The following is a 23,965-nucleotide window of genomic DNA, read 5'->3' as shown; positions in this document are numbered from 1 at the left end:
ACCTAAATACTTCAGTATTTGAAATATCTCAGCTAATCGTGTGGCCTCAGAAACTACAATTTAATGAGCTCAGAATCGTGATGGATATTAAGGCATTTTGCTTACGTATGACATTGTGAAGAAAGACGATTATTACAGGCTTCTGTGTAAGCAGCTGTACAATTAGCCATAGCTCTGTCTGGGGTTCAGGGCAGGCAGATAAAAATAGAGGAGGATTTTGGACATTGAGAGAGAAAATTACCGGAGGATAGTAGAGGTTCTATTCAGGATCCCCGTTAGGTTTTATGGGAGGGGAGTGGGAAATGATTGTTTTAAATGGATTTCATTTTCGCTGTGTCTCCTGTGCGTTTGCAGGAAGAGAGCTCCTCCTGAGATGTGAGCGCAGACCAGAAGCGTTGGGCAGGACAGGGAAAATGAATTGTGTGTGCGAGCTGACGCGCGTCATGAGTCGATTGTGAAATAATGTCGGGGGCAGACCCTGAGCCAGCCCCGAGCGCTCTCGCAGCATCTCGGTTTGACCCGTGCCTAGCATTTTTATTTTGGGGGTGCCCAGGACAAAGGTTTATATGGCACCTCGCAACACTTTGGATGAGAACAGGATGCCACAGGCAGTTCAGTCTCTGCTGGTTTCACAGCAAGAGCATCCTGGTCGACCCAAGGGTGGGGTGTCTCCCAGACCTCCAGCTCCCTTCTCTTCCTCCTAAAACATGTTTTTGGATGGGCCTTTCCCCATGTATGAGTTTCCCGGAGTTGCCATAACAAATTACTACAGGCTTGGCTTAAAAACACAGACATTTACTTTCTCACAATTCTGGAGGTCAGAAGTTCAAAATCAGTTATTACTGGGCTAAAATCAGGATGTCAGCAGGGCCGCACTCCCTCCGGAGGCCCGAGGAGAGAATCTGCCCCTCGCCGCCTCCAGCTTAACTCGTGGCCACATAAGTCCAAGGCCGCATTGCCTCCTCCTCTTCTGTCTATGTCAAGTCTCCCCTCTGCATTTCTCTTACAAGGACACTCGTGATTTCATTTAGGGCCCACCAGGATAATCTAGGATGATCTCCCCATCTCGAGATTCTTAAAATGTAGTCACATCTGCAAAGACCTTTTTCTGTGTGAGGTGATATTTACATGGTCCAGGAATTAGGACCTGATGTCTTTGTGGGCCATGATTCAGCCCACGACACCCCATTTTCAACAACTGGAGCCATTTACAAAAAAGGCAAAGAATTCAGGTTCTATGCTATAGGGGTTGTTTGACTCTGAGCTAAATCGAGTGATTATTAAGAACATACTGTGTGCCAGTGCTGTTGCTAAGCACTGTGGGAGATACAGAGATACATAAACCTGTGGCTGCCCTGAGGTTGCTTGTGATTTTGCTGGAAGAGAAGACATGTACATGTAAAATGAGTCATAAGAAAAAGGTCATGTTAGATGCTGACAGCCCGAAAGTGGTACCCACGGTGATTGTCCAGGCCCCCAAATCTGTGCACTTGGCATGTGTACTGGAACTTGTCACACAGGAGATGATCATGTCCAACCCACAGCTTGACGGTTTCCCATTTCATTGTTTTTCACTATCTCTGGGTTTTTTCCCAAGAGCTGCCTCCTGCAAGTGTGCCTTCCTGTGTGTATATGGTGCCATTGTCTATTTGTCAGTTTCTCTTTCTCCAGTAAAATAGTAATTCCAGTTCTTGAATGGAAACAATTCAAAGATAATGCCTCTGTGCTAACAAGTATGAATAGAATTACTTCTGCAAATCACTGATATAGAATAAGAAGTAAAATCAAGGAAACTTAAATTTATAGTAGAATCAATCTATTATAATCTATCATATTATATCATTTTGGGTAATTTGAATTTATCCTAGCTCAGTCTGTCTATGTGAATGCCCTATGTCTTAGTGAAAACTATGGAAATATCCCTTTCAAAAGAAAAAAATTTTTTTTTCTGAATATGTTTTAAGGGAACCTGAATTTCTCTGAGTTGTAAAGCATGATACTGATAAGAGTCCAAGACTGCCTGATGTTCATTTTATCTCTGGTTATCTTAACTAGATCTTCAGCAACAACATAGAAAGATGAGACAAGCCTGAGTTTGAATCCTGGGTCTGTCACTACCTGGATCTTGGTGCTTCCTCCTGGATGACTTGAGCAGATAACTTTTCTAAATCTTTTTTTTTTTTTTCATCTTCAAAATAGGGCTAGTAATAGTACCTCTCTCAGGGACAATGAGATGTTTAAATGAAATGCATGTAAAGTGTTCAGAACATTGCCTGAAAGTTCGTCTTTTCCTTCTATTTCTCTCCCCGCCACCCACCTCCCCATTTAAAAAAGATGTCTGTGGCCTGGGTGCTTTTACTGGCTGTTTAGCACATTGCCCTAAGTAATCAAACACTTTCCTGTCTGGTACCCTTCGACAAGCCCATGATGACAAATCCAGCATTTCTTGGGATACCATTTCACCTTGAATGTAAACCAGGCTTCTAAATTACTTTTTATATGACAGTGTCTCCCCATATTTTTGTCCCGTGAACTTCTTGAATTGCAGTATAACATGTTTCTTCCAGCAAAATTCAAAATGAAATAAATAAATGGTTAAGTTGCGGACTATAGCTAATAATGATTTGCACCATGACTGAGGATTACATTATATTTATTGATGACAGTTGACTTTTCAATATTATCTTTAATCAAATAACGTGAATGTTTGCATATACATTTATTTCTAAACTATAACGTGTGTGTGCACACGTACACACACACACACACACACACACACACACACACACCCGTGATAAGGTTGAAGGGAAGCATGTGATTAAACACAGTTTGGTCTGGTTTGAATAATAACTGTTCTGGAGTTGATGATTCTATTTTATTAAAATTCTTTCTTGCATTTCAAGAGTAAAAAAAAAAAAGATTCCTCTCATGCAGAAGTGCTGATTGTCCACACACCATGTGCATTCTTCAGGATAAGTGATTGAGAAAGGGTTTGCATTAGTGCCTCTGTCCAAATGTCATCTTCTGCCTTCAGCCCCCTTTAAGGGAGAGAGAGCCATGTGCTGAGCTTGACTGAAATGAATAACTATGATAGATTTCTTGGCAGCTAGACCCCAAGGTGTTTTTTGACAGGTTAATGCCTAAAAAGAACAATGCAGTCTGTGCTAATGAATCAAAAACATTTTTCAGTACTTTTTTTTTTTTTTTAAGTGAATGTGTTTTGGTTTCTTTTTGAAAATTTAACTCTGAAGCGAGTCTGTCACTGTGGCTTTGAAATTCCCTAAGTTATTTCCGTAAGTTATTCCCTGAGCTTTTACAGATATAATTAGATTATGTTTATTAAATATATAAATAAACAATCTCCTCCCCTATAATGGCCCATCTTAGGAATTGGGGTTCGGGGAGTGGAGAATTTAGGAAAGATTCTTTGGTGTTACAAGATTTGAAGAGTCTCCTAGTTAGCTCTTGTCAGTTTTTCCCAAGATGGCCTCAAAAGTAAGGCTCAAATTAGTAATTTAGTCTCAAAATGTAATTAAATGATCCATGTATGATCTGCCACATGTCCCACTGACTAGTTTCTGAAGGAACAGGCAAGGACGTGCTAGTGTCTGGGTAAGATTTTTATCCATCAAAAATGAAAATACATGAGAAGAGGGGGTTTCACTTTGAATGGAGGCAGCCCAGCCTACGTGACAATTCAGAGACCGTGTGTGTTGGGTAAGAGTTCAAGCCTTGGCTGTGCTCCTTTTACCGACTCTGACCTTGGACAAGTTCCTTGGCCGGTCTGTGCTATAGTCTGCTCATCTGTAACATGGTTGTTAGGAGGATTAAGGGAGATGAGTTATGTGCAGCAGTTAGAATGTGCTGGGCACAGAGCGAATGTCCCAGCTAATGGTTGTTGTGAGTTTCTAACTTAAAAATGAACCGCGTCGTGCGAACATTTAGAAGGGTAACTGGCGCCATCTTAAGCAGCCGTTTTTACTGCTCTTTGTACCCCTGAGAAATGTGTCTGGCTGTAATAATCCTCCTCATTGAGTGATCCTAATGCCCCCTCCCTGGTCATCGCCCTACAGAAGTTAGCGCTCATCCTCACAGCCACCCCCAGACATGGTTCCATAGTGTAGCGGTTAGCACGTCTGCTTTACATGCAGAAGGTGCTGGGTTCACGCCCCAGTGGAGCCACGGTCCATGGTCTACGCCCATGCCATCCCGAACAAGCCTGATGTCTGATCTCGGAAGCTAAGCAGGGCCGGGCCTGGTTAGTACTTGAATGAGAGACCACCTAGGAAGACCAGGTGCTGTAGGCATAAATAATAATAGATAGTAAAAAATTTAAAAAATATTGTCAGCCCCACTTTGCAGATGAGGCCACGGAGGCCCAGAGGGATGGCATCAAGTCGCCATTTGGTAAGGTGCAGGGCTGGGAGGGGACGCGGACAGACGGCCACACTCTGTCAGTCGCCTTTCACAGAGGCCTGTCCTCGGACTCATCCAGGAGTGAGAAGAAAGGACTTCTGTCTCTGGAGTTATGCTTGCAGGTTTTTTGAACACGGTGGTCAGAACAGGCCATGCCCCGTTTGGCGCCGTGAAGGAGATTGAATCCTAGCGGGTACCAGGCCTGCCTGCTGCCAGGGTCTCTGTGGCTCGGGTGCAGCCACTGGGCCAGTCAGGCCTGTGTGCCTCGCCACATTTTCCTTTCGAGTCTCTAAATTGACAGTAGATGCATATGGCTTGATTTACAGATTATCACAGAAAATTTTAAGGTAACTATTTGGTCCAAAATTGACACTAAGGGCAAGAGAAACTGATATTATAGGGAAGTTCATCTCATTAGTTCAGAGACTTATACGCATATAAAGATCCTTAGAATCAGTGAATCTTAACCACCATATTTTATAATGGAGATAATAAGGCACAGAAAGTCAAAGTGATTCTCCTTCAGTTCCCTGGTAAGTTAGGGCCCCAGTTAACTTTTTCAGGACTCTTTCCTTTGAACTACAGTGGGGTGGGGATGGGGAGCTCAAATGAGAAAATAGATAATAGAATGACAGTCTGCAGCTCATTTAAGTATTTACCTGTATTTCTTTAGCTAAGAGTACTTGAACCCCTGGGCCATTACTGTACATTGCCACCCACTCCCTCTCATCTCCGATGGTCCAGTAATGACTATTTAGCCCATGAACATGGTTATTAGAAGTTTAATATTAATGACGTTGGAGGCTTTGATCAACAAGAAGGTTAGGAATTACGTGGGAATATCATTATGTCTTCATGTGCCCTTGTGGTAGACCTCTCTATAGCTTTCCAGCTGTGAGCACGTAGACCGGCTCACAGGAGAGTCTCTAAGTTATGCCTCTTTCTGGTTTTCTTCTGGAACGTACACTGTAGAGTGACAATGATTTAATTTACTTTTCAGACATCTCCTTTATTCAATGTCTTCTGCTGCTCAGGGTCGTAGAAAGAGAGCCCCCCAATAACAACATGGCGAGTATTCCTCAAACCTTAGGTTTACTTACAGATTTTTGTGACAGAAATGTAACTCATATTAAAGTCAACCATGGAAATATCATAGACTTGAAGGCAGATTTCTCATTAACATTTAGGATGACAAAGAACTTTGCCCCGGCCCCAAACCCAGCTCCAGAAGTGACCCACCTCTGCTATCAGTCATTGTCCTCAGGCCCTACCATTCCTTGCAAGCGACCTGCAGAGGTGCCCACTGGTGTGTGGTGGGAGGGGTGACAGTGTGTCGATGTGGCTGGGTGGGAACTCGTCACGTCCCCTCTTTGCCCCAGCTAGTTGGGGGGTGGGGATACGAGGTAAGAAGCATCGTGTGCTGGTGGAGAGTAATCGAGCCCTGAGTTAGCGTAGCTTCATGTCCCAATTATTTCATAGATTTCATTCTTGTAGTCTACTCTAGAGATTATTACTACTTATGATACAATTTTCTTCAGGATTATAGGTTTAATGTTCCAAACAACCAGCCTACTCATCAGTGGACTCATATGTGTAACTTCTAGTTGATGAATAGCCTCACAACAGGTCATCCTTAAAAAAAGGAGGGGGGGGCGGTGGACAGAAGAAAAAGGGCATTTCTAAGCTTAGACCAAGCTTCCTAGTCTTACGGAGTCTTCCATCTTGGTCCTTAACATTACATTTCATTTTCATGAATTTACTTTTTAAGGCACAATGAACTTTTTAACGGTTCATTCTGTTTTAAAGCTCTTTATATGTTTTGGCCTCACGTGGTAGAACCGCATTTCTTAAAACGTACGTGCTGAACTTCTTGGCAATTCAAGAAAAGTTCTTTGCTTGGAGACCAGACTGATTGAACCCCCGACTTTTGAAAATACACTTTTGCTTTTCAGTTGGCAGGGAACCCACTCATCCTCCCATTTCTCAACTCTCCATTTAAAATATTCACCAGTAATCGTAGCTTAATGATGTTCAGTGGGAACTTTCACGAGCCTTCCACGTGCACTGGCATCTGAGGTGTGTAAGTTAACAGTGTATGAACTGGGAAGTACCAGTGATCGCGGCCCCATTTTCCAGATGAGGAACCTGGTCCAGGGAAGGCATAGTGCCCGAGGTCATCGAGCTCATTAGTTCCTGAACCGGGACTCGCATCCAAAGGTCCATCCCCCAGGGTTCAGAGGCTTCTTTCCCTGGTGCACTTCTTTTCAGATCCACCTCTGTAGTTGAGAACACATGCATCTGGACCGTGTATTTTTCAAAGACAGTGCTGCCCTCATCTTTGAGTCGATGGCGCCAGGCATACAGCGCAACACACACGTGTGTCTCAGGGCCGGAAGTAAGCAGGGCAAGTGGGGAGCTGTCTAGGGCTCAGGATTTAAGTGGGACTCGCTGTCAGCCTTGCCAGCCCTGCCCTCAGGGCCCTGCTAGCCGCATCCTGGTCCCAACACTGGTGGATTTTACAGCTGGCGTGCGTTTAAGTTCTCTCACACAGCACGTGGTCTTCTTGAATGGCAGTCCCCAGTGATTCTGAGAAAGAGTCGCAACTTTCTTCTCCCAGGTTTACCTTGTGTTTTGAAGCATTGGCAAAAGATTTAAAGTTTGGTGCCTGGTGTGCTAGTTTTGTCTTCAGTAGTCTGATTGTTCAGAAACTTTTGATGTGGCATCGAAGGGAGTATGGGGGGCATCCTTCGACCGTGCGATTTTTATCTTGAGTACACGCACATTTTCTCTCCCATGTTCCCAGGCCTCGCCGGCTGTGACGCCGCCCGACTGCGCGCTCCTGGGAGTAACTCTATCAGTGCAACGCAGTTCCTTGTTCTGCAGACGTTTTTGGCTCAGAGCTTCAGTTCCTTCCCGACAACTGTGTAGCTTTTGCTGTTGATTTTGAACACAGCTCGGTCAGGCAAGAAGCTCAGCCTTCAGCCTCAGCTTCTTGGGGCTTTCCTGGCAGCCACGTAGTAAACTATGTCACACTCTGTTTTATTCATTAATTAGGAAATAGTAGGGTGCATGTAGCTTTGCTTGCAGACCTCTCGGGGTTTTCTAAAATACTCTGGGGGGTGGAAGGGAAACCAGCTGGAGGATAAGGACATGATAGGTTTCTTCAAGTAAGTGATTCAGCCCATCCCATCCCAATGTAGAGGGATTAGTCTCTGAGAAATAACATAGTGTCGTAGAAACAAATCTGAAGTGTTGGAGTCAGATTCTGGTTCATACCCCAGCTTTGCCACTTTCTAGTTGTAGAAACAAAATTACTCTTCCTTCTTTCCTCCTGCTTCAGGGGAGCAGGAGATAAAGAAAAATGAACACCATGTTGCCAGAACATTCTTATAGAATTGCCCAAAGATGACAGGAACTCCTTAACAGAGCGTAGGGGGACGGAAGTGGAATTGGACATCGATTCTCAATTGGGGGCAATTTTCTCCAGTCAGTCTCTTCCCCTGTAAGACATTTGGCAATATTTGGAGACATTTTTGGTTGTCACAGCTGGGGGACAGGAGTTGCTATTGCATGTTGTGAGTAAAATCTTGAGGTGCTTCTAAAAATCCTACAAAGTATAGAAAAGACAGCCCCCTCCCCCCCAAAAAAACAAACAAACAAAAGAATTGTCTAACATGCCTATAGTGTGGAGGCCATGAACTCTGGGTTAGGAATAACTTTTACTGAATCTAATTGTCCCACTTAATATCCAATGACAATGCAAGATAAAGTTTTTATCTCCATTTTACAGATGAGAAAATTGACCTTTGATCATGATTAAGAAACTTGCCTTTGGTTGTCTAACTACTTCTAGATAGACATGGGATTTTAACCTAGGAATATATATTCCCTTTCTACTGACCCAATAGGTAGTGAGCTCCCCATCACCGATGATGTTCAGAACACGACAGGGTCAGCAGCCACTTGAGAGGGATGGAGAGAGCTACGAGTCTCAGATGTTTTTTGCACTGAATGACTTTTGAGGTCCCCCCTAAGGGTCCCATTCTCTAATTCTATTTTGAAATGGGACTTGTCTTTTTAGCCCCAGTATTATAGAGTGGCAGGCAAATAGCCTTTGGCCATGACCAGTGAAATCCCTGTGCTTTGTTTGTGCACCTGTGAAGCCTTATTCCTATTAATATCCCAGCCGTAGCCGGCCAGAGGGCTAGCGTTCCAAACGGGGGCCGCCAAAAATGCACCCCTCCTCCTCTCGTCCACATTCCAGGCCCGGGCAGTTATTTTTACCAACATGTGTAAATGGGTCCAGCTAGTTCTCATTTGGGAGGACAGTAGAGGCAGAAATGAGGGCAGCTGGGGAGGGCGAGCAGGGAATGAGCTACTTGTCTCAGGTGAGACCCGGGTACCAGTGTTTTTAGAACTTCCCGGGAGATTCTCATGTCCAGCCAGTCCTGAGAGTCACATTATTCTGTCACAAAGAGACTGAAAGAAACAGGAGTTGGGGCTTGTTTTTCAGTATGTCCTCGGTAGGCCCACAGTCTGGTCTTACATTTGCACCTGCTAGAATCTTAAATTAACATTAAGTTAATCCTCAGCCTTCTCATTTTAAATGGTTTAATCGTAATATGCATTTAATCATTTGCTTAATTTTTCACAAAAATTTCAAGTTTTCCTCTCCAGACTCTTTTTCTTGCCAACATTGTGTGTAGAAAGGAGTTTTTAGTTGTTGCTGCCCTCGGTACCGTGGAGGAGAAAGCTTTACATAATTAATGGGTTTTGTGGGAAACGTTTTAATAACAACCTAGCTAATGGCCTGACTTTATGATAGATTGTGTGCTTTAAACTGCAGTCCCCAAATGTTTCTGCTTAGTGAACCTTGTAAAGAATTTGGAAGAACTCTTTTCTCACACATTGTTTAAGTTGACATCTATAATCTATCAGTAAATAAGTTATTAGTTCAGTAGTTGCAAAAGATGTAATTTCTAGTGCATCGAGTGTCATGTGTGTGCTTCGAATATATTTCATAACGTAGCCAGTACTTTGTGTTTTTTTTTTTTTTCATCTTGCGATTGCAGATATGGCTCATTTTATGGAAAATAACCAGCCATAAAATTGAATTAACAAAACCAGTCCCGATTGTTAAAAACAGACATATCAGTCTTATTTCTTGCCACTAAAAAAACCTGACGTCATTGTTTAAATGAAATAAACATGGAAATTAGTTGGATGGATGGTAAATACGCAAGATATTGTCATTCCATAGGCCTGTTGCCTCGGCGAAGTACGATTGTGTCTTTTTCATGTTCTCCCTCGGTTCTCTTTGCTCCCTCAGGAGCTGTGCATTTTCAAATCATCTTGTCATTTTGTGTTCCAGAGGTTGGTTTTTATACCTGGCAAACTGCACCGTGCTAAGATTCAGGAAGTACACTTTTTTGGAAAGCAAGAGGGTTGTGATTTAGGAATGGAGAGGCAGCAGAAGACAGACATTGATCTCAGGCAGATCAGGTTGAGACCTGTGAAGGACCCAGAAAACTATTTCTTTAAAACTGCCCGTTCGCGGGGCCCCTAGAAAGTCTTTGTATACCCTCAGGGGTGTGTACCCTCCACTTGGAAGAGCTCTGCTTTAAAAGATGATGGGGAGGGGCAATAATAAAAGAAAAAAATGATTTAGCTCCATTCTGATTGTTTTTCAAACGTATACTTGGCTCATTTTATTTTTAAATTAAAATATAGATAAGGAAAGAAGGACACGTGTAGGAATATGCAAATACTGCCACAAATGTATGTTCCTTGAGTTTACAGATTGCAAGAACTGTGTCTGGCAGGTGTAACCCCTGCAGCATGACAAATGCGGGTTTTCTGAGGGACGGAGAGTAGCTTCTTAATGTTTTCCTTAAGTCCCTGGTAGGTGACGTTAGAGGCTCTTTATCTTGGTGGTAAAGCATGCCTCTGGGACCAGAGTGCCTGGGTTCATGTTCTGGTTACTGCTTACTAGCTCAGAGACCTTGGGTAAGTTTTTTAACCTGATAATAACAGTTTCTGACACATGATAGATAAGCTACATGTCAGCTTTTTAATCTTTGTGGTCTCGAATTTCTCACCAGGGTACAGCTGGAGCTTTCTGCCCAGCAAATTTAGATGGAGTCCACCAGCTAGAGATGTGATTTCAGCCAAAGTATGGCCAGTGCAAAAAGGCAGCTATTCAGGGTCGAGGTGGGGTGACGAAGCTCACGTCGGGGCTGTTTCCATGGAATCTGTATGAAAAGTCGGTCGGTGGCCTGGTGTAAGCCCAGGTAACTCTAGTTCAGAGTCATCGCTCATTCAAATTCCAGGAGCGATACCACACTGCATTTATGGTACACGTAATCTCTTGTTGCTTGCATGAATACAGCGTCCTATTCATCCAGACTATTGGCCAGCCAGGCAAGGAGATGGATTGCTAGTTTCTGAGATGTATGAGGAAGAACTTTTAGCAATAAACACGTTAAAGAAATCAAACCATAAAAACAACACCTTGAACTCATAGTGTACCTAGGTTCACTTTTCTCCATTATCCAAATTATACCTTGACATTGTACTTCTCACTAAAGGTGTCTGTTGTGAATTATTTCAGAGTAATAAGGTCTGTTGTTTGGTAGCTTAGTTCAAAGAGAGATTACAGAATCTAGAAGTATCTTTACTTCTTTTTTTTTTCTTTATACATTTAATTTGTTATTTGAAAATTGCTTGTAGAAAATTCGATTTTAAAACTTCTCCAGAGGACGTGGTTCCATAGTGTAGCGGTTAGCACATCTGTTTCACACGCAGAAGGCCCTGGGTTCGTGCCCCAGTGGAGCCATGGTACATGGTCTACGACCATGCCACCCTGAATAAGCCCGATGTCTGATTTCAAAGGCTAAGCAGGGTCGGGCCTGGTTAGTACTTGGATGGGAGACCACCTAGGAAGACCAGGTGCTGTAGGCATAAATAATTAAAAAAATAAAATAGAAAAACTTCTCCAAAGAAGAAATGAGACACTTATCCTGAGAAAATTCTCCTGAAATCGTGAGAAATTAAAACAGTTGTACCATAAAACTGGAAGTAGAGACTTAATATTGTGTGAGTAAATAAATCCCTTGACACATTTTCCTTTTAAATTAACTTTGAGGTTCGATCTCAGCTCAGGTCAGGCTTTGTAATAAGTAGACTATATGTGAGTGTTTATTTTTAGCAGGTTATAGTCATTAAAAGTTTTTAGTTCATTCAGCAAATGAATTTAGCATTTCTTTCACAAGGAATTAGAATAATACCTAAGGTTTATCTGCGTTTGCATTTTTTACGAGGATAAATTTGCCTTATAAGAACATCAGTGTCATTTGTGCAGGAGCTTTTGTGCCGCTGGACAGCTTCGAAGCAGAGGTAGGAGGTAACTGTGATATGAGGCCATGCCCCAGACCCATAGGGGTGACAAGCTGTGGTCTTTTCTGTCCTCTGAAAGATACACAACTGCAGATTATAATCAGTTCTCCTAGGTCTGTGTCACCGAGCACCTCCGGGCTGAAGGGGCAGACTTCTCTTTACAAACAGGGCGGTAAAGGAGGTGAAGGTCAGGGTGACACACAGTGGGGCTGATGATGCTCTCTGCTCCGCAGGAGCCCCACTACGCTGCCCTTGATGGGACAGCAGCATCCCGGCCACTCCTTTCCCTGACTGGGACCTTTTCCTCCACCATCTTCCACATTTGCTTTACGTCACTATCAACTCAGTGACATTGCTGTCCTTGTTGCTGCTTTATGAACGGCAGTATTGGCTCCTGTGTATTCCTGATGGGCACGGTGTTAGGAGCTCACATACATAATACAGTTTGTCCCCTCATCACGCAGCGGACACACTCCCTGCCGACAGGGAGTCCAGGAGCAGGACGCCTCTGAACCAGCACTGTGCCTTCCAGCTTCCCACGTGGTCCAGACCCTCGTGCGGCCTCATCCCAACAACCTGACCCTCTCCCAACCTCTCTTTGCCCTCCAGAGTCCTCCCTCCAATAAATTCTCCCTCTAGCTGTCGGAGGACCTTTCCAAAATGCAGCCCTTGCCAGTCGTTTTTTTCCCAAATGTCCTCATATGCCATAATGTCATGTAAGCAAGCCACGCGGGACCTTCTTTCTCTTCCCGCCACCCCTCCTTCCCCAAGCGGCCTGCGTGTCACCTGCACAGACCTCTACCCAGTCCTCACCAGGCTGTCTCTGCAGGACTGCGGCGTCAGCCTGTCTGCTTACGTACCGTGCCCCTTCCGCCCCCCTCTGTCCTCCTGGTCGAAGATTATGTCCTTCATAAAGTTAACCCTGCCCTTGACCCTTGGCAAAATGAGTCACTCCCTTCGTGGTATTCCTGCAGCATTCTGTTCATGCCTCCGATGTGCGGCAGCTACTGTGTGGGACGGTGACCGTCTGTCTTTCCAGAGCTGCAGAGATTACTAGCCACCTAGCACTTGAAATGTATATAGTCCAAATTGAGGTGTACTATAAGGAAGAAGTACTCACCGAATTTCAAAGATTTAGTATGAAAAGAAGAATGCGAAACATTTTAGTAATCTTTATATTGATTACACATCGACCTAATTTTTCAGATATTTTGAATTAAATAAAAAATATTAGAATTAACTTCACCTGTTTATCTTTATTTTTCTAAATGTGACTTAGAAATTTCCTGATTCTCTGTGTGGCTTGCATTGTATTACTGTTACACAGGGCTGGTTAGCTTCTCTCTCTAGGACATACAAGCGCCCTGGTCTCTGCACCTTTGGGGCCTGTCACCATAGAGGACAGTCTAGCTATGGGTGACCCCTGCCTGCAGGAGCCCGTGAGCTCGACAGCGCTGCTCACTGTTGGTGTGTCTGGTTCCCAAAGTTCTTCCTGGAGTTTATTGGATCTTGTATTCAGAATATCGAGTGCTCCTCTTGCAAAAAGCTGCAATTTCTGTGACCCGCGGTTGACCCCTGGCCTGGAATATGTGTATATTTGGAGCAGGGAAAGGACTGGATGTTCTCGAGCCACCTCCACCCACCAGGCGGGAGGAGGGAACATCAGGCACAGCTCATCCCCTGATGTGAGCGCCGGGCACCTGGGGCACCTGGGGCTGCCTGCCTTTGAGCCCGCAAAGCAGCGGCTTCTCGCAGCCCAGTTCATGCTGGTCTGGTTAGGCTCCTGGATGAAAGCCAGGCTGCTGTCAGAGAACTGCTTTAGTCTTTGCCAGCACGGGGGTCCTTTGCTCTGTCTACCCCTTCTGTCTGGTCCTTTGAATTTCAAGCAAAATGTCCCTTAAAATAGATGGGCTTCCACGATCACACATTCAGCCCGTGTGGTTTAGTTCCGCCCGCCTCCCAGCGTGGTTTTACAGGAGCCTGTGACAGTCCTGTGCGGTTGCTCTGACATCTGGTTGACATGGAGGTCTTGTTTGTTGTTGTAAATAAGAGCCAGAGTCTCCAGGACACATCTCATTCTGTGTTAGTGTATGGATGGTTTAGTCCTTCAGTGGCAGAGGGGCTGGCGGAGTGAAGGCTAATGTGAACATCTACGTGAAAGTCTCTGAGTGTTGTTTGATCTTTGTATTCTGGTGCATATAGAGTGAATCTGGGTAAGAGCGTGTGCCTTTAGAGGATTTCGTCATTGTACCTTTATCTCGACTTTTGGTGGAATGCCAGTTGACTATTTGATTACGGTTACTTTGACAACATACTTTGAAACAATTCACCTTGAAAGCCAGAGGCACCAGGTGGTGAAATGTTGGATTATGCAACGCCGATTGGCCAGGGAGGCCAAACTCACTCTCTCTTCATGAGCCTCAGCACTTCTGCGGATGTGGATGACAAGTGATGGAGAAGCAAGGATAGCCTTCCTTCCTTTTGTGTGTGACAGACAAAGCTGACTTCACGCCGCAGTGAGGAGTGAGACCGTGTCGGAAACCGAATGCATCTTGACATTCAGGTGACGCTTGAAGAGTCACTCACTGTATGTGTAACATTTGTCTGAATTTCTCAAGCCATTAATGATGTAGATGATTCCGAGTACATGCTCCCAAATCACCCTAAAAATAGATCCCGTTTCCCCCGTCTCGTCAGTGCCTGAGCGTGGGGGCCACACGTTTCCAAAGCAGCAGCACACAGGGAAGTTGCACTTAATGGTTTAGAGAGAAAGTGAAGGTTATCGTTCTGGCTGAGTGTTAGAGGTTGTGAAGTTTCCCTTGCTTTGTAAGGTACAAAGATCAAATCATATATATCTTTACTCTTAAATTCTTTTCCTGTAGCTTATATTTTCATTCCTCTATACTTCTATGTGTCTTGAGAAATTCTAAGTATAATTTTCTTGGAAGTCACTGCTTAATGGTTTCTAGGATAAAACTCCTGGTGATTGGTAGTGCTGGATGGTTTTCATTTGCTGTGTTGAGTGGCTTTTAAACTTTTGATGGTGACACACAAGAAGAAATGAATTTTAGATCACAACTAATACATTCACATTTGTATGCTACTGAAACAAGTTTCTCGAAACAGTACTTGCTCAGTATTTCATGTGAGACACCAATATTTTCGGTTATATTTAATTTTTTAAAAAATGCTTCTTGCCAACTACGAGTAGAGTTGCAGCTCACAATTTCAAGAACACTGCCTTAATATATAGCTCCAGTATTATGTGTGGGTCGTTTTTCTCTGCAAGAATTGCCAATCCTTTTTGAAACACCTCTCGCAGTGCACCTTCGTGGCCCCAGCTCTCCCCGTGAGCACCCCTACCTGCTTCCCATGCTTCGCTCCCCACCTAGCCCCTCTGCCCTCCCTTTCGGCCTCCACGTGAAATGCACAGGCCAAGCCCTCACCGCGGCCTCCCTGGCCATCAGCGTGTAATAGAATTCAGGTCACATCCTATGAGTGCAGTTATAGAGATCAGAAGTCCGTGTCGTTTTTTGCATGACTGTGTTCTCTGAGGAATTCGGTTTTATTTAGTGGCGAGGACAACCAAGCCTGGTGTCCACTTCCGTGCTGGCAGCTCCGGCCCAGCCCTGGAAGCTTTGGGGCGTGCCCCAGGGCCATAACAGCGTCTCACTGGAGCTGGTGTGACAGCCGCCAGGCATTGGGTTCCAGTGGCATTCACACATGGTGTGGCACGCCTCCATTACCGTGACAAGCGCTTGTTCCCTTATTCAGAAGGGAACAGCTACTTTAAATCAAACAGTTGGACAGATAATCGAGGTTAAACATGAACAGCATTTACTACTTAAAAATAAGGACAAGAAATGCCAGTATTCACTATGTGAGTTGAAACTAATTTGGTTTTTGTAGCCTCTTATGGTTGTTAACATGATGCTTGATGGAAATAATTTTGTAACAGAGATTATTAAAAATTGATTCATGCATTTTTATAGCATTGGTGTAAGATTTCATCCTGTGGCAGTAAGGACCTAAAGATACCGTGATGACCCTGACCTGGGGCCCTACCAGTCCAGCACATTGTCCCTAACTTCTGTTACCATCAAACCCAGGTGTCCTCAAGACACTCCTGTTTCTCATCTAGGCCTCAAGGTCACTAGTAGCTCCGATGGCCCCCTGTTAGGCTTCTCTGTGGGACTGAAGAGATGTCTTAAAACTGGTAAATATTTTATATTGCCTGAAATTTCTACAGTTTTGGCAACAGTGGGTTGTTCTGAAACCTACATCTCACCAACATGTCCTGCTGACTGATGAAACACTTATTTAAGCCGATTGCTTGTGACTACGAGCTGTTCTATCCTCATCTCTATTTTATTTTAAAAAATCATTTTATTTCAGTCGTTCTTGATGTAAACCAGAAACGGGAGCCTTGTGTTTAAAGATGAGGTCACTCCATCTCTGACTGTTTTAGAAACTGGTTTTTTCAGTGTCACGAGAAGCCTCGTTGAAGCGTGAGCAAAGCTGCCTAGCTTCATGATTAGGGCCTCAGGGATTCAGCAAATTGTTTCACTCGAGGAAAGGAGCAGCATTGGAACAGGAGGTATTGTCATAATAACACAGCAAACTGGGCATTTTAACAGAACCGCCTCCCCTCAAGTGTCACAAAACTGAGCTCGCGTCAGAGTCCCTTCTTAGCCACACTGTTGAGAACCGGTGTTCTTTTCTGATGAGACAAAGCTGGTGCACAGCCGTGCAGTCCCGCCGGATGTTGAGTTTAGAGCCCAGACTCTGGAACCAGCCCGCCCAGGTAGCAGCCTCGAGCATCCTCCCTGGTCCCTAGGCTCCCACCTCCCACCTGTGAAATGGGACTAATAATAGCGCCTACCTCCCACGGTGGCTGTGAGGGGTAGGTGTGGCCTTGGCACTGTCCCTGCATCGCTGCTGGAGCCCTTAGTGGCGGGTGCAAAACCGAACTCGTTCGATCAGTTTAGAGCTGTGACGTCTCCCCAGCAACGCGCCGTGGGCGTGTAGGCGTGTGAATGTTTGTTGCAGGGCGCCGAGGTGAACGGTGGGTGAGGAACCTTTCGAAGGCAGCGGGCTGCGAACGCTGCCCGGAGTAAGATTGTCTTCTGCTGATGGTCGCACCTCACGTCTCTTTCACAGAATCAGCACCAGAAGAAGGAAGGGAGAGGGGACAAATGGCAGTTAGGTAGACACACAATTTATGGTCAGGAAGTAGTCACCACACTTCTGTTTTTCTTTTCTCTTTTCTTTTTATTGTGGAGTTAACTGATATTTAAATGACCCAAATGGGGAGTGGGAACTCTCCCTAACTCCTTAGACAGCGAAGATGTCTCCCTTTTCTGGGCCTTTGCTGATTGCTTCTTGTGCTGTGATGTGTACAGCGTATACTGGCACCTTACTCCCTGGTGCTAGATGAGGTATCTCCATGGCGGGTGGTAGCAGATAGAGCTGAGAAAACGAAATGAGACTCTCATAAGGATTGGGGTGGTCTCATGCTTCATGCACACCCGGTCAGTGGTAACTTTGATTTTCCATTATCCTTCATGCTTCGTTTAGAGGAGACAGGTAGCTTTCTAGTTAATTACATTTTTTAAATTACCTAAAAGGAAATCCTAAGCCTGGAGCAAATCGTTTTCTTAAATCTCGTTCATATTTACTTGCTGCTGCTTTTTAAATGCAAAAAGAGATATTTTTCAAAGACATTTTAAAATGAGTTTTTGTGAATGAGAAAATTTCATGGTAAACCAGTAAAGAGGGAAGATGAGAGCCCAAGATTCAGAGTTAGGAGGTCTGGGTTCTCTTTTAGGCTTTTCCTCAAGCAAGCTGTGGGACAGGTCTGATTACGTGTAAAGAACCTTCCAGCTTTCAGGCATTTTCCAATGTGGGAGATGCAACTGCATGTTTCATGTGAAGGTAACAGAAGTCACTGTGTTCTGATTTGCACCCCAGGTCATGTAAACGTCAGGGGCTATGACCCAAGCACTCTGACAGGATACAGTGTAAACACGACCTGTGAGATACCTGTGGTCCAGGTCAGTGACCCCTGAATCTGAGTTAGGACTTCAAGGGGGCTCCCAGAGCCTGAGAGGGGACTGTGAGCTTCTCCAAATGGGTCTCATCTAGGTCCCTTTTAAGTCAGCAAGGTCTATGCTGTTTAGTAGAGAGAGGGAGAGAGGACAAAGCGTGCTGTGTACGAAAACTAACCAGTGACTAATCCATCAACTTGGATTCTGAAGCAGTGTACTTACTTGATTGAAAGACTGAGGCCATTTTTTCGTGATAGTACTTTATAAGATTTATTAATAACTAGAGTCTATATTCTTTACCTAGACTCTCGGCTCTCAGGGAGCTCTTTAGTTTATAGCAGTTGATCAATAAATATTCATTAAAATTCTTCTCTTGAGACTGGTCCAGTTGCGCCCCCCCAAACCTTCTGTGGTCCTGAGTGTCCCTTTCCTGACTCCCCCGGTCCAAGAGATGACCCCTTGCCATTCAATTGGATAGTGGATGCTCAAGAGGCTCAGGCAGCTGAAGGTCAGGTGTGTGAGGCCTTGGGCTCCCCGGTCTCCTAGGAAACAGCTGTCTGTGCCTCATCTGGGCTGTCTGCCTTCTACCCATCCCCACTGTACTCCTGTGTCAGGCCCTGGACCTTTATCTCTATTTGTAAAAAACAAAAAACAAAAAACAAAAAAACAAAAACAAAAAACATTTTTAAGAATGCTGATACTCAGTGGAATAAATGGAAACATTAACTTCTCTTTCTTCTCAACAGACACGAGACGACTTCCTGGGACAAGTGGACGTGCCCCTTAGTCATCTCCCGGTAAGGACCGTTATGTGCTTTGTAATTTCATGCTGTGAGCAGCGCTATCTAAGTGTTTGTAGATGGATGAGTTTTCAGAGTAATACTTCCTCAACACAGTGGAGGAGGCTAAAATAAAGAGCGTGTCGTCTGGTCCTAGCTCTTTTCCAGGAGATAGTCAAGGAGATATTGTAAAAACCAAATGTATCTGAGTCAACCACGTATGCTCGTCACCATCACCAACATCACCAGCATCTTTCTCTTCTGCCCTTTAGCTGGTCTTCCTCTGTCACATCATGCAGAACAGCTTCCTGCTTCTGTCAACCCCCTCCTCCTCTCTGGGGTGCCTTCGTTTTCAAATTCATCCTTTGGGTCTAATCAGCCGTTTGCCCCCTTTGCGTGGAATTGCACATGTTTCTTGTAGGCTACCTCTGCACACGCTAGCATTTCCCAGATGTTGCTGTATGGCTTTCTCAGTCAGTACGGACAGAGGAAAAGGTGCTTCAGAAATTGTACTGTGTTAGTGTGGTGTTGCTACCATTTTTCTCTGCGCAGGTAAGGAGGAAAGCTACTGACTGGTACCTGAGGTCAGAGATGGCACCGCATGCTCCAGAGGCGCTAGAGATAGATTGTGTGGACAAGACCTGGAGGCCTTGGTGGAAGATACAGCACCTTATATTCCAGCTTCGGTTTTCCGCTTTTCCCCACTCTTTCTCTGGCCCTTTGTCTCCTGGGCAACTCAAAGTGACTGAAATAGCAGCCGTGAGAGGATAAGTCAAATGTTTCTGCCTTCGAAAAGCATTTTGTTATTTTTTGGTGAATGCTTTGTGTGAGCAAATAACCTTAAATAGCCTGTAAGCTAAAAATGACTTAAACCACCTAGCGTAAGCCTGCTGCTGCATGGAAATGGTGGCTATTACCATGTGTTAAATACCAAGAAAGACTGTGTCCTACCCAGGAAGCTCTGAAGGTATGCTGTGAAGGAATGTAATAGCAAACAGTTTATTCTTATTTCTTCAGGGGAGCTATTAAGGATGGAAGGTTTCAAGTTCATTCCCTTCCAAAAGATTGGAAGCAACAGTGATATTAAAATATGTTCATTTCTATATAAAAATCTGAAGCTCTAAGGTGCATGCGGAGGTTGCACGTGGGTGCATGAGACTGATTCCATGAGCCAGCAGAGACCTGATTATTCCTGTAAAGTCACACGGAGAGGGTACGGAGATGTCAGCATTTGTGAGGAGAAACTCTTCACATCTTCCTCCATCAGTAGGTCTTCTGATTACGCTCTTCAAGTTGAAGCTGTAATGTCCTCACATTTTTATACAATACTGGTTGGCTGGCCAATTATTTTTCATGGGTGCCCCCAACCACCCGTCCTTCATGTAAAAACCACATCTCAGTCAAGGCAAATTATGTATTAATGTTCTCTAAGAGATAGAAGTGAAATTTCCGACAGCTTGCTCCAGCCATCCCTTGTTTGAGTGAGTGAATGCAGATTGGTTCTGAAAGGTTGAGTGGGACTCTCGGAGAGAAGAAGAATACCCCTCTTCAGAGACCAACTCAAGCAGAAGGAATGGTTCAGCTTTGGGTTTGGATAGAGGCAAGAGTGAGCTTTCTAAGAAGGACGTGGTGCTAAGGCTCGGCCTAGAATAGAAACCAGCCAGTGAAAGAGAGTGGAACAGTGGATGCCTGGAGAAGACGGGGTACCTTCATGCTGAGCCAGTTGAGTAATGGAGCCTTCTGATTTTGCATCTGCAGAAAGGTCAGCTCAAGCTGGAGTGCCCCGATTCCCATGCTGTAAGTTGACTGGCTTTGTGGAGCCAGCTACCGTCCAGGAGGTGGACCACACAAGAAATATAAGGAGAGGGGTGAAGGTGCAGTCTTTATCCTCAAAGTGGTGATAGAACCCAACTAGCGTATTCTGAATGGATGTGGCCTTTGGGCCCAGCATTTGAGGTGCTGTCATGTGTGTATTTCACCATATTTGTAGGATACTCATGGGAAGATTGCAGGGTCGTATCTGTTTTGTGTGGTAGCATAAGAGCGTGGGCGTGTAAAATGGATTTTAGCATTTAAATATGTTGTGTGGCATAGATAATGGATGTTCTTTTCTTGATAGCTACATGACCGTTGTCAAGGCAGACAATATATGGCCCATGGACTCAATATTTGTCAAAAGCATCAAATTTTAGATAAAGAAATTAGGAAAGTTGTCTCTTTAGTAATGAGAGAAGATAATGGAGAACAGCGATGTGGGGTACAGTTGCCATTGCCAACACACCCAGAGCGTCTTAAGGTTTAAGAACTCTGGTTGGGTGTTTATGTGTTCATTTTATACAGCCTCATCAGCTAATAGAGAATTTATTCCTCCGGCAGGTATTTGCTGATAGACATGAATCTGATCTAATCAGTGGAGCACGTTCCTCGCTGGGGTAGCTTAGCAGCGCCACCCAGCGTGGTAGCTGAGCATGTGAAATGTGGCTGGTGTCACTGGGGAACTGAATGGATAATTTTATATCATTTTATTTAATTTAAATTTAAGAAACCACATGTGGCACATGGGTCCCATACTGGATGGCACGTGTTGGGATCAGACCAGAGTTCCCTGCCTTAGGTCACGAATGTGTGATTCTGGATTCCCTTTTCCGCAGATAATGTTGACTGTTGGACAGAACTGGGGATGGAGGGATCCCCGAACCCACCAGTTTTACCTGGTCATTTTTCATTCAGCTTTTTTTCCCTACCTGAGGCTGTTTCTCTCTAGTTATATGTATCTAATATAGCAAGAATATTTAATTTTGTTAATAAGAAAAGGCCCTGAAATTTGAAATCATAGAAATTAATATAAAGAGTATTTTTTAAATTATTTTTAAAAATCTGTTTTAGCAAAATTCTTAATTACCAAGGCCTCCGTGTTGACATATGTATGCATTTATTTATTATGAGGCATTTTAAGCCAGGAGTGAGGCTTTCTCTTGTTGCCCTAAGAGACTATGAGCCTTTTATTCTTTCTAAAAATATATATATATTATCTCTGCCTTGATTTGGTCTAAGAAGTTGCCGGCACTTGAAGGGAAAGCTCTTTTCTAAATTAGGAGCTTGATGGAGAAGATTTCAAGACAGCAAAACTGAACTTGGTCTAATCTCTCATGATTGCTAGGAAATTACTGTCGGTAATTTAAATATTCCATTTTATGTTTTTTGAGTGTGCGTTTCTGAAAAAGAAATCCTTTGAACCCAGTAATGATGTGTGCTGAAGAACCTTTTTCCCCTTGCTGAAATCCTAGAGGCGCATTGGTGCGGGTGCCAGGAGATGTTGATGTTTGCAATGTCAAACTTTGCTTTTAAATTCTGAGGAATGGTTCTCCTAAGCCGTTCCTTATTTGCAGCTCTGCATCCCCTAACCCCAAGAAGCCTACTAGGAAGATGAGAGGGTCACGGTGACCCTACCTCTCCGGGGCTGGTGGAGGCACCATCCCTTCTGTGGACACACGCTGCGAAGTTACAAGTACTCGGCATCTCGGACCTGGTGCGTGCGGGTCCTCCTTGGCCCACCGCCCGATGTTGGGTCCCTGGATTAATTACGTGCCCTGCTGGGCCTCGTGGGCCATTGTGAGAGTCCACGTTGGAACTCTGCCAGGGAGACAAGCACAGGCGGCTACTTGCGGCAGAGAGGCGGGCAGGGAGGCTTGTATGAAGCCGGGTGCATTCTGTGTGTAGTCACTACCTCAGGTGTTGACCACAGTGGCCAGAGGAGGCCAGTGTCAGCTCTGTCACTGCCCCCTAAACAGGAAAGAGTAAAGAGTGGTAATGAGAAGGACAAGAAACTCCTTTTCCCCTTTTAATCATGGATTCCTCAATGTTTTATATTTATCAAATAATTCCAGATGAAAGAAAATAATTTTAGAATCGTGATTCACTTTCATTTTTGGCCCTTGGACTCAATTCTCCCAGTTTTGTTTTGTTTTGTTTTGTTTTGTTTTGTTTTGTTTTGAAGAAATGAATAGGAAACAAAATCCAAGAAGTGTAGAATGTTAGGGGCCTCTGCTTCCTTGGCTTCTATTCCATATTTGCCACTCAGTTTTAATATTTCTTTTCCATTTTATTTATTTTTGAGTGAGTGAAAGAGGAAGGAATGGGGAGAGTAGATATGGTTACTAGTCTGTTCCTTCATGCAGATTTAAGAATAAAACATACATTCGTATACAGGGAAGTCTCCACAGCTTTAAAAGATCTCTCGGGAGTTGTTGACTCCAGTCTGGAAGATGGGCGAGGTGCCTTGCTGACCTTAATAAGTTAGTATTCCTTTCTAGGCCTCTGTTTTCTGACCTGTAAAGTGGGGGCATTTGCATAGATGATACCAGGTTTCCATCCAGCTCTGTGGAACAGCATCACAGCATTCAGTAAGCAGAGGCACCAACAGCCTTGATGACGTAGTTGTTACCTGGGAGACTCGGGCAGCATGACGCGCTGATGGCATGTGGCGGGGGGTGAAGAGGTGGGGGTGGGGGGGCGAGACTAATTTAGGAAGGAAGTTATCACCCAACCTGCCTGATATCTGCACTACAGCTCTATCTTTTTTTTCTTTTACAGTGGGGTACCAAGAGTAATCTTACCTATAAAATGTACAATTACTGCTGATTTAAAAAAAATGATTTACATTTGTTTGATTTTTACATTTGTTAAATTCAGTGTGTCGTCTAAAAGTTCATATACTATTTTATAACTTGTATTTACCAATTATTTAGAGACAAAAATAACTCCAAGACTTGTGTTAACAACAGCAGGATGACATTTCTGACAGGTGTTGGCTTATTGCGCCTCTGTGAAGTGCTTCTTGCCTCTTTGTCGGTTGTGGGTTCCCTGCCCTTGGAGCCCTGAGCACACCTGTCCCTACCTACCCACCTACGAAATGTCTGTATCCTCGGGAAATGCACCGGCATAGAGGGAGCTACTTTTAAAACATTACTTTCTTCTACTTTGGTCAAGTGCTACTCTAGGCAACCATGGGTGAGATTTCAATGTTAGTTTTCCTAGAGCAAGGCGTTTTCAGGGCAGTGGTATGGCTGGGTGACTTAGATGATGGACAGCTCTTTATATTCACAGCTGGTAGCAGGGTACAGTTCCCTCTCACATGCGTGGGATTCAGTGTCATAGAGCTTAGAGGGACTTGAGAGACCATTTATCCACGCCCTGTATTTTACAGGGGAGGACACCTGGTCCCAGAAAGGGAAACGACTTGCCCAGTGATCAGCGAGTTGGCACAGTGCTGGACCAGACCCTGTGTCTCCAGCATCAATGTGTGATGTAATCAAGAGCCAAGGGGGG

The 23,965-nt window shown here is 44.4% G+C and overlaps 1 protein-coding gene, 1 non-coding gene and 1 pseudogene across 11 annotated transcripts in view; all 3 read left to right on the top strand.

Moving 5' to 3' along the window:
- NEDD4L (neural precursor cell expressed, developmentally down-regulated 4-like, E3 ubiquitin protein ligase) overlaps positions 1 to 23,965 on the top strand; it is a 217,115-nt gene that overhangs the window by 116,605 nt on the left and 76,545 nt on the right. For all 10 annotated transcript variants that reach the window (XM_011361097.2, XM_011361102.2, XM_011361101.2 and 7 more), the window contains one exon: positions 18,605 to 18,655. In XM_011361097.2, coding sequence (XP_011359399.2) covers positions 18,605 to 18,655 — 51 coding nt within the window. The remainder of the gene's footprint in view (positions 1 to 18,604; positions 18,656 to 23,965) is intronic.
- On the top strand, positions 11,179 to 11,251 carry TRNAV-CAC. Its single transcript has one exon. It is a non-coding gene; the product is annotated as a tRNA-Val (tRNA).
- Positions 11,261 to 11,376, top strand: LOC111740399 (annotated as a pseudogene).

This window comes from Pteropus vampyrus, unplaced genomic scaffold (genome assembly GCF_000151845.1).
Source record: "Pteropus vampyrus isolate Shadow unplaced genomic scaffold, Pvam_2.0 Scaffold62, whole genome shotgun sequence".
NCBI classification, from domain to species: Eukaryota; Metazoa; Chordata; class Mammalia; order Chiroptera; family Pteropodidae; genus Pteropus; species Pteropus vampyrus.
Note: the sequence above shows the minus strand (reverse complement) of the source record. Positions and strands in the feature narration are given on the sequence as shown.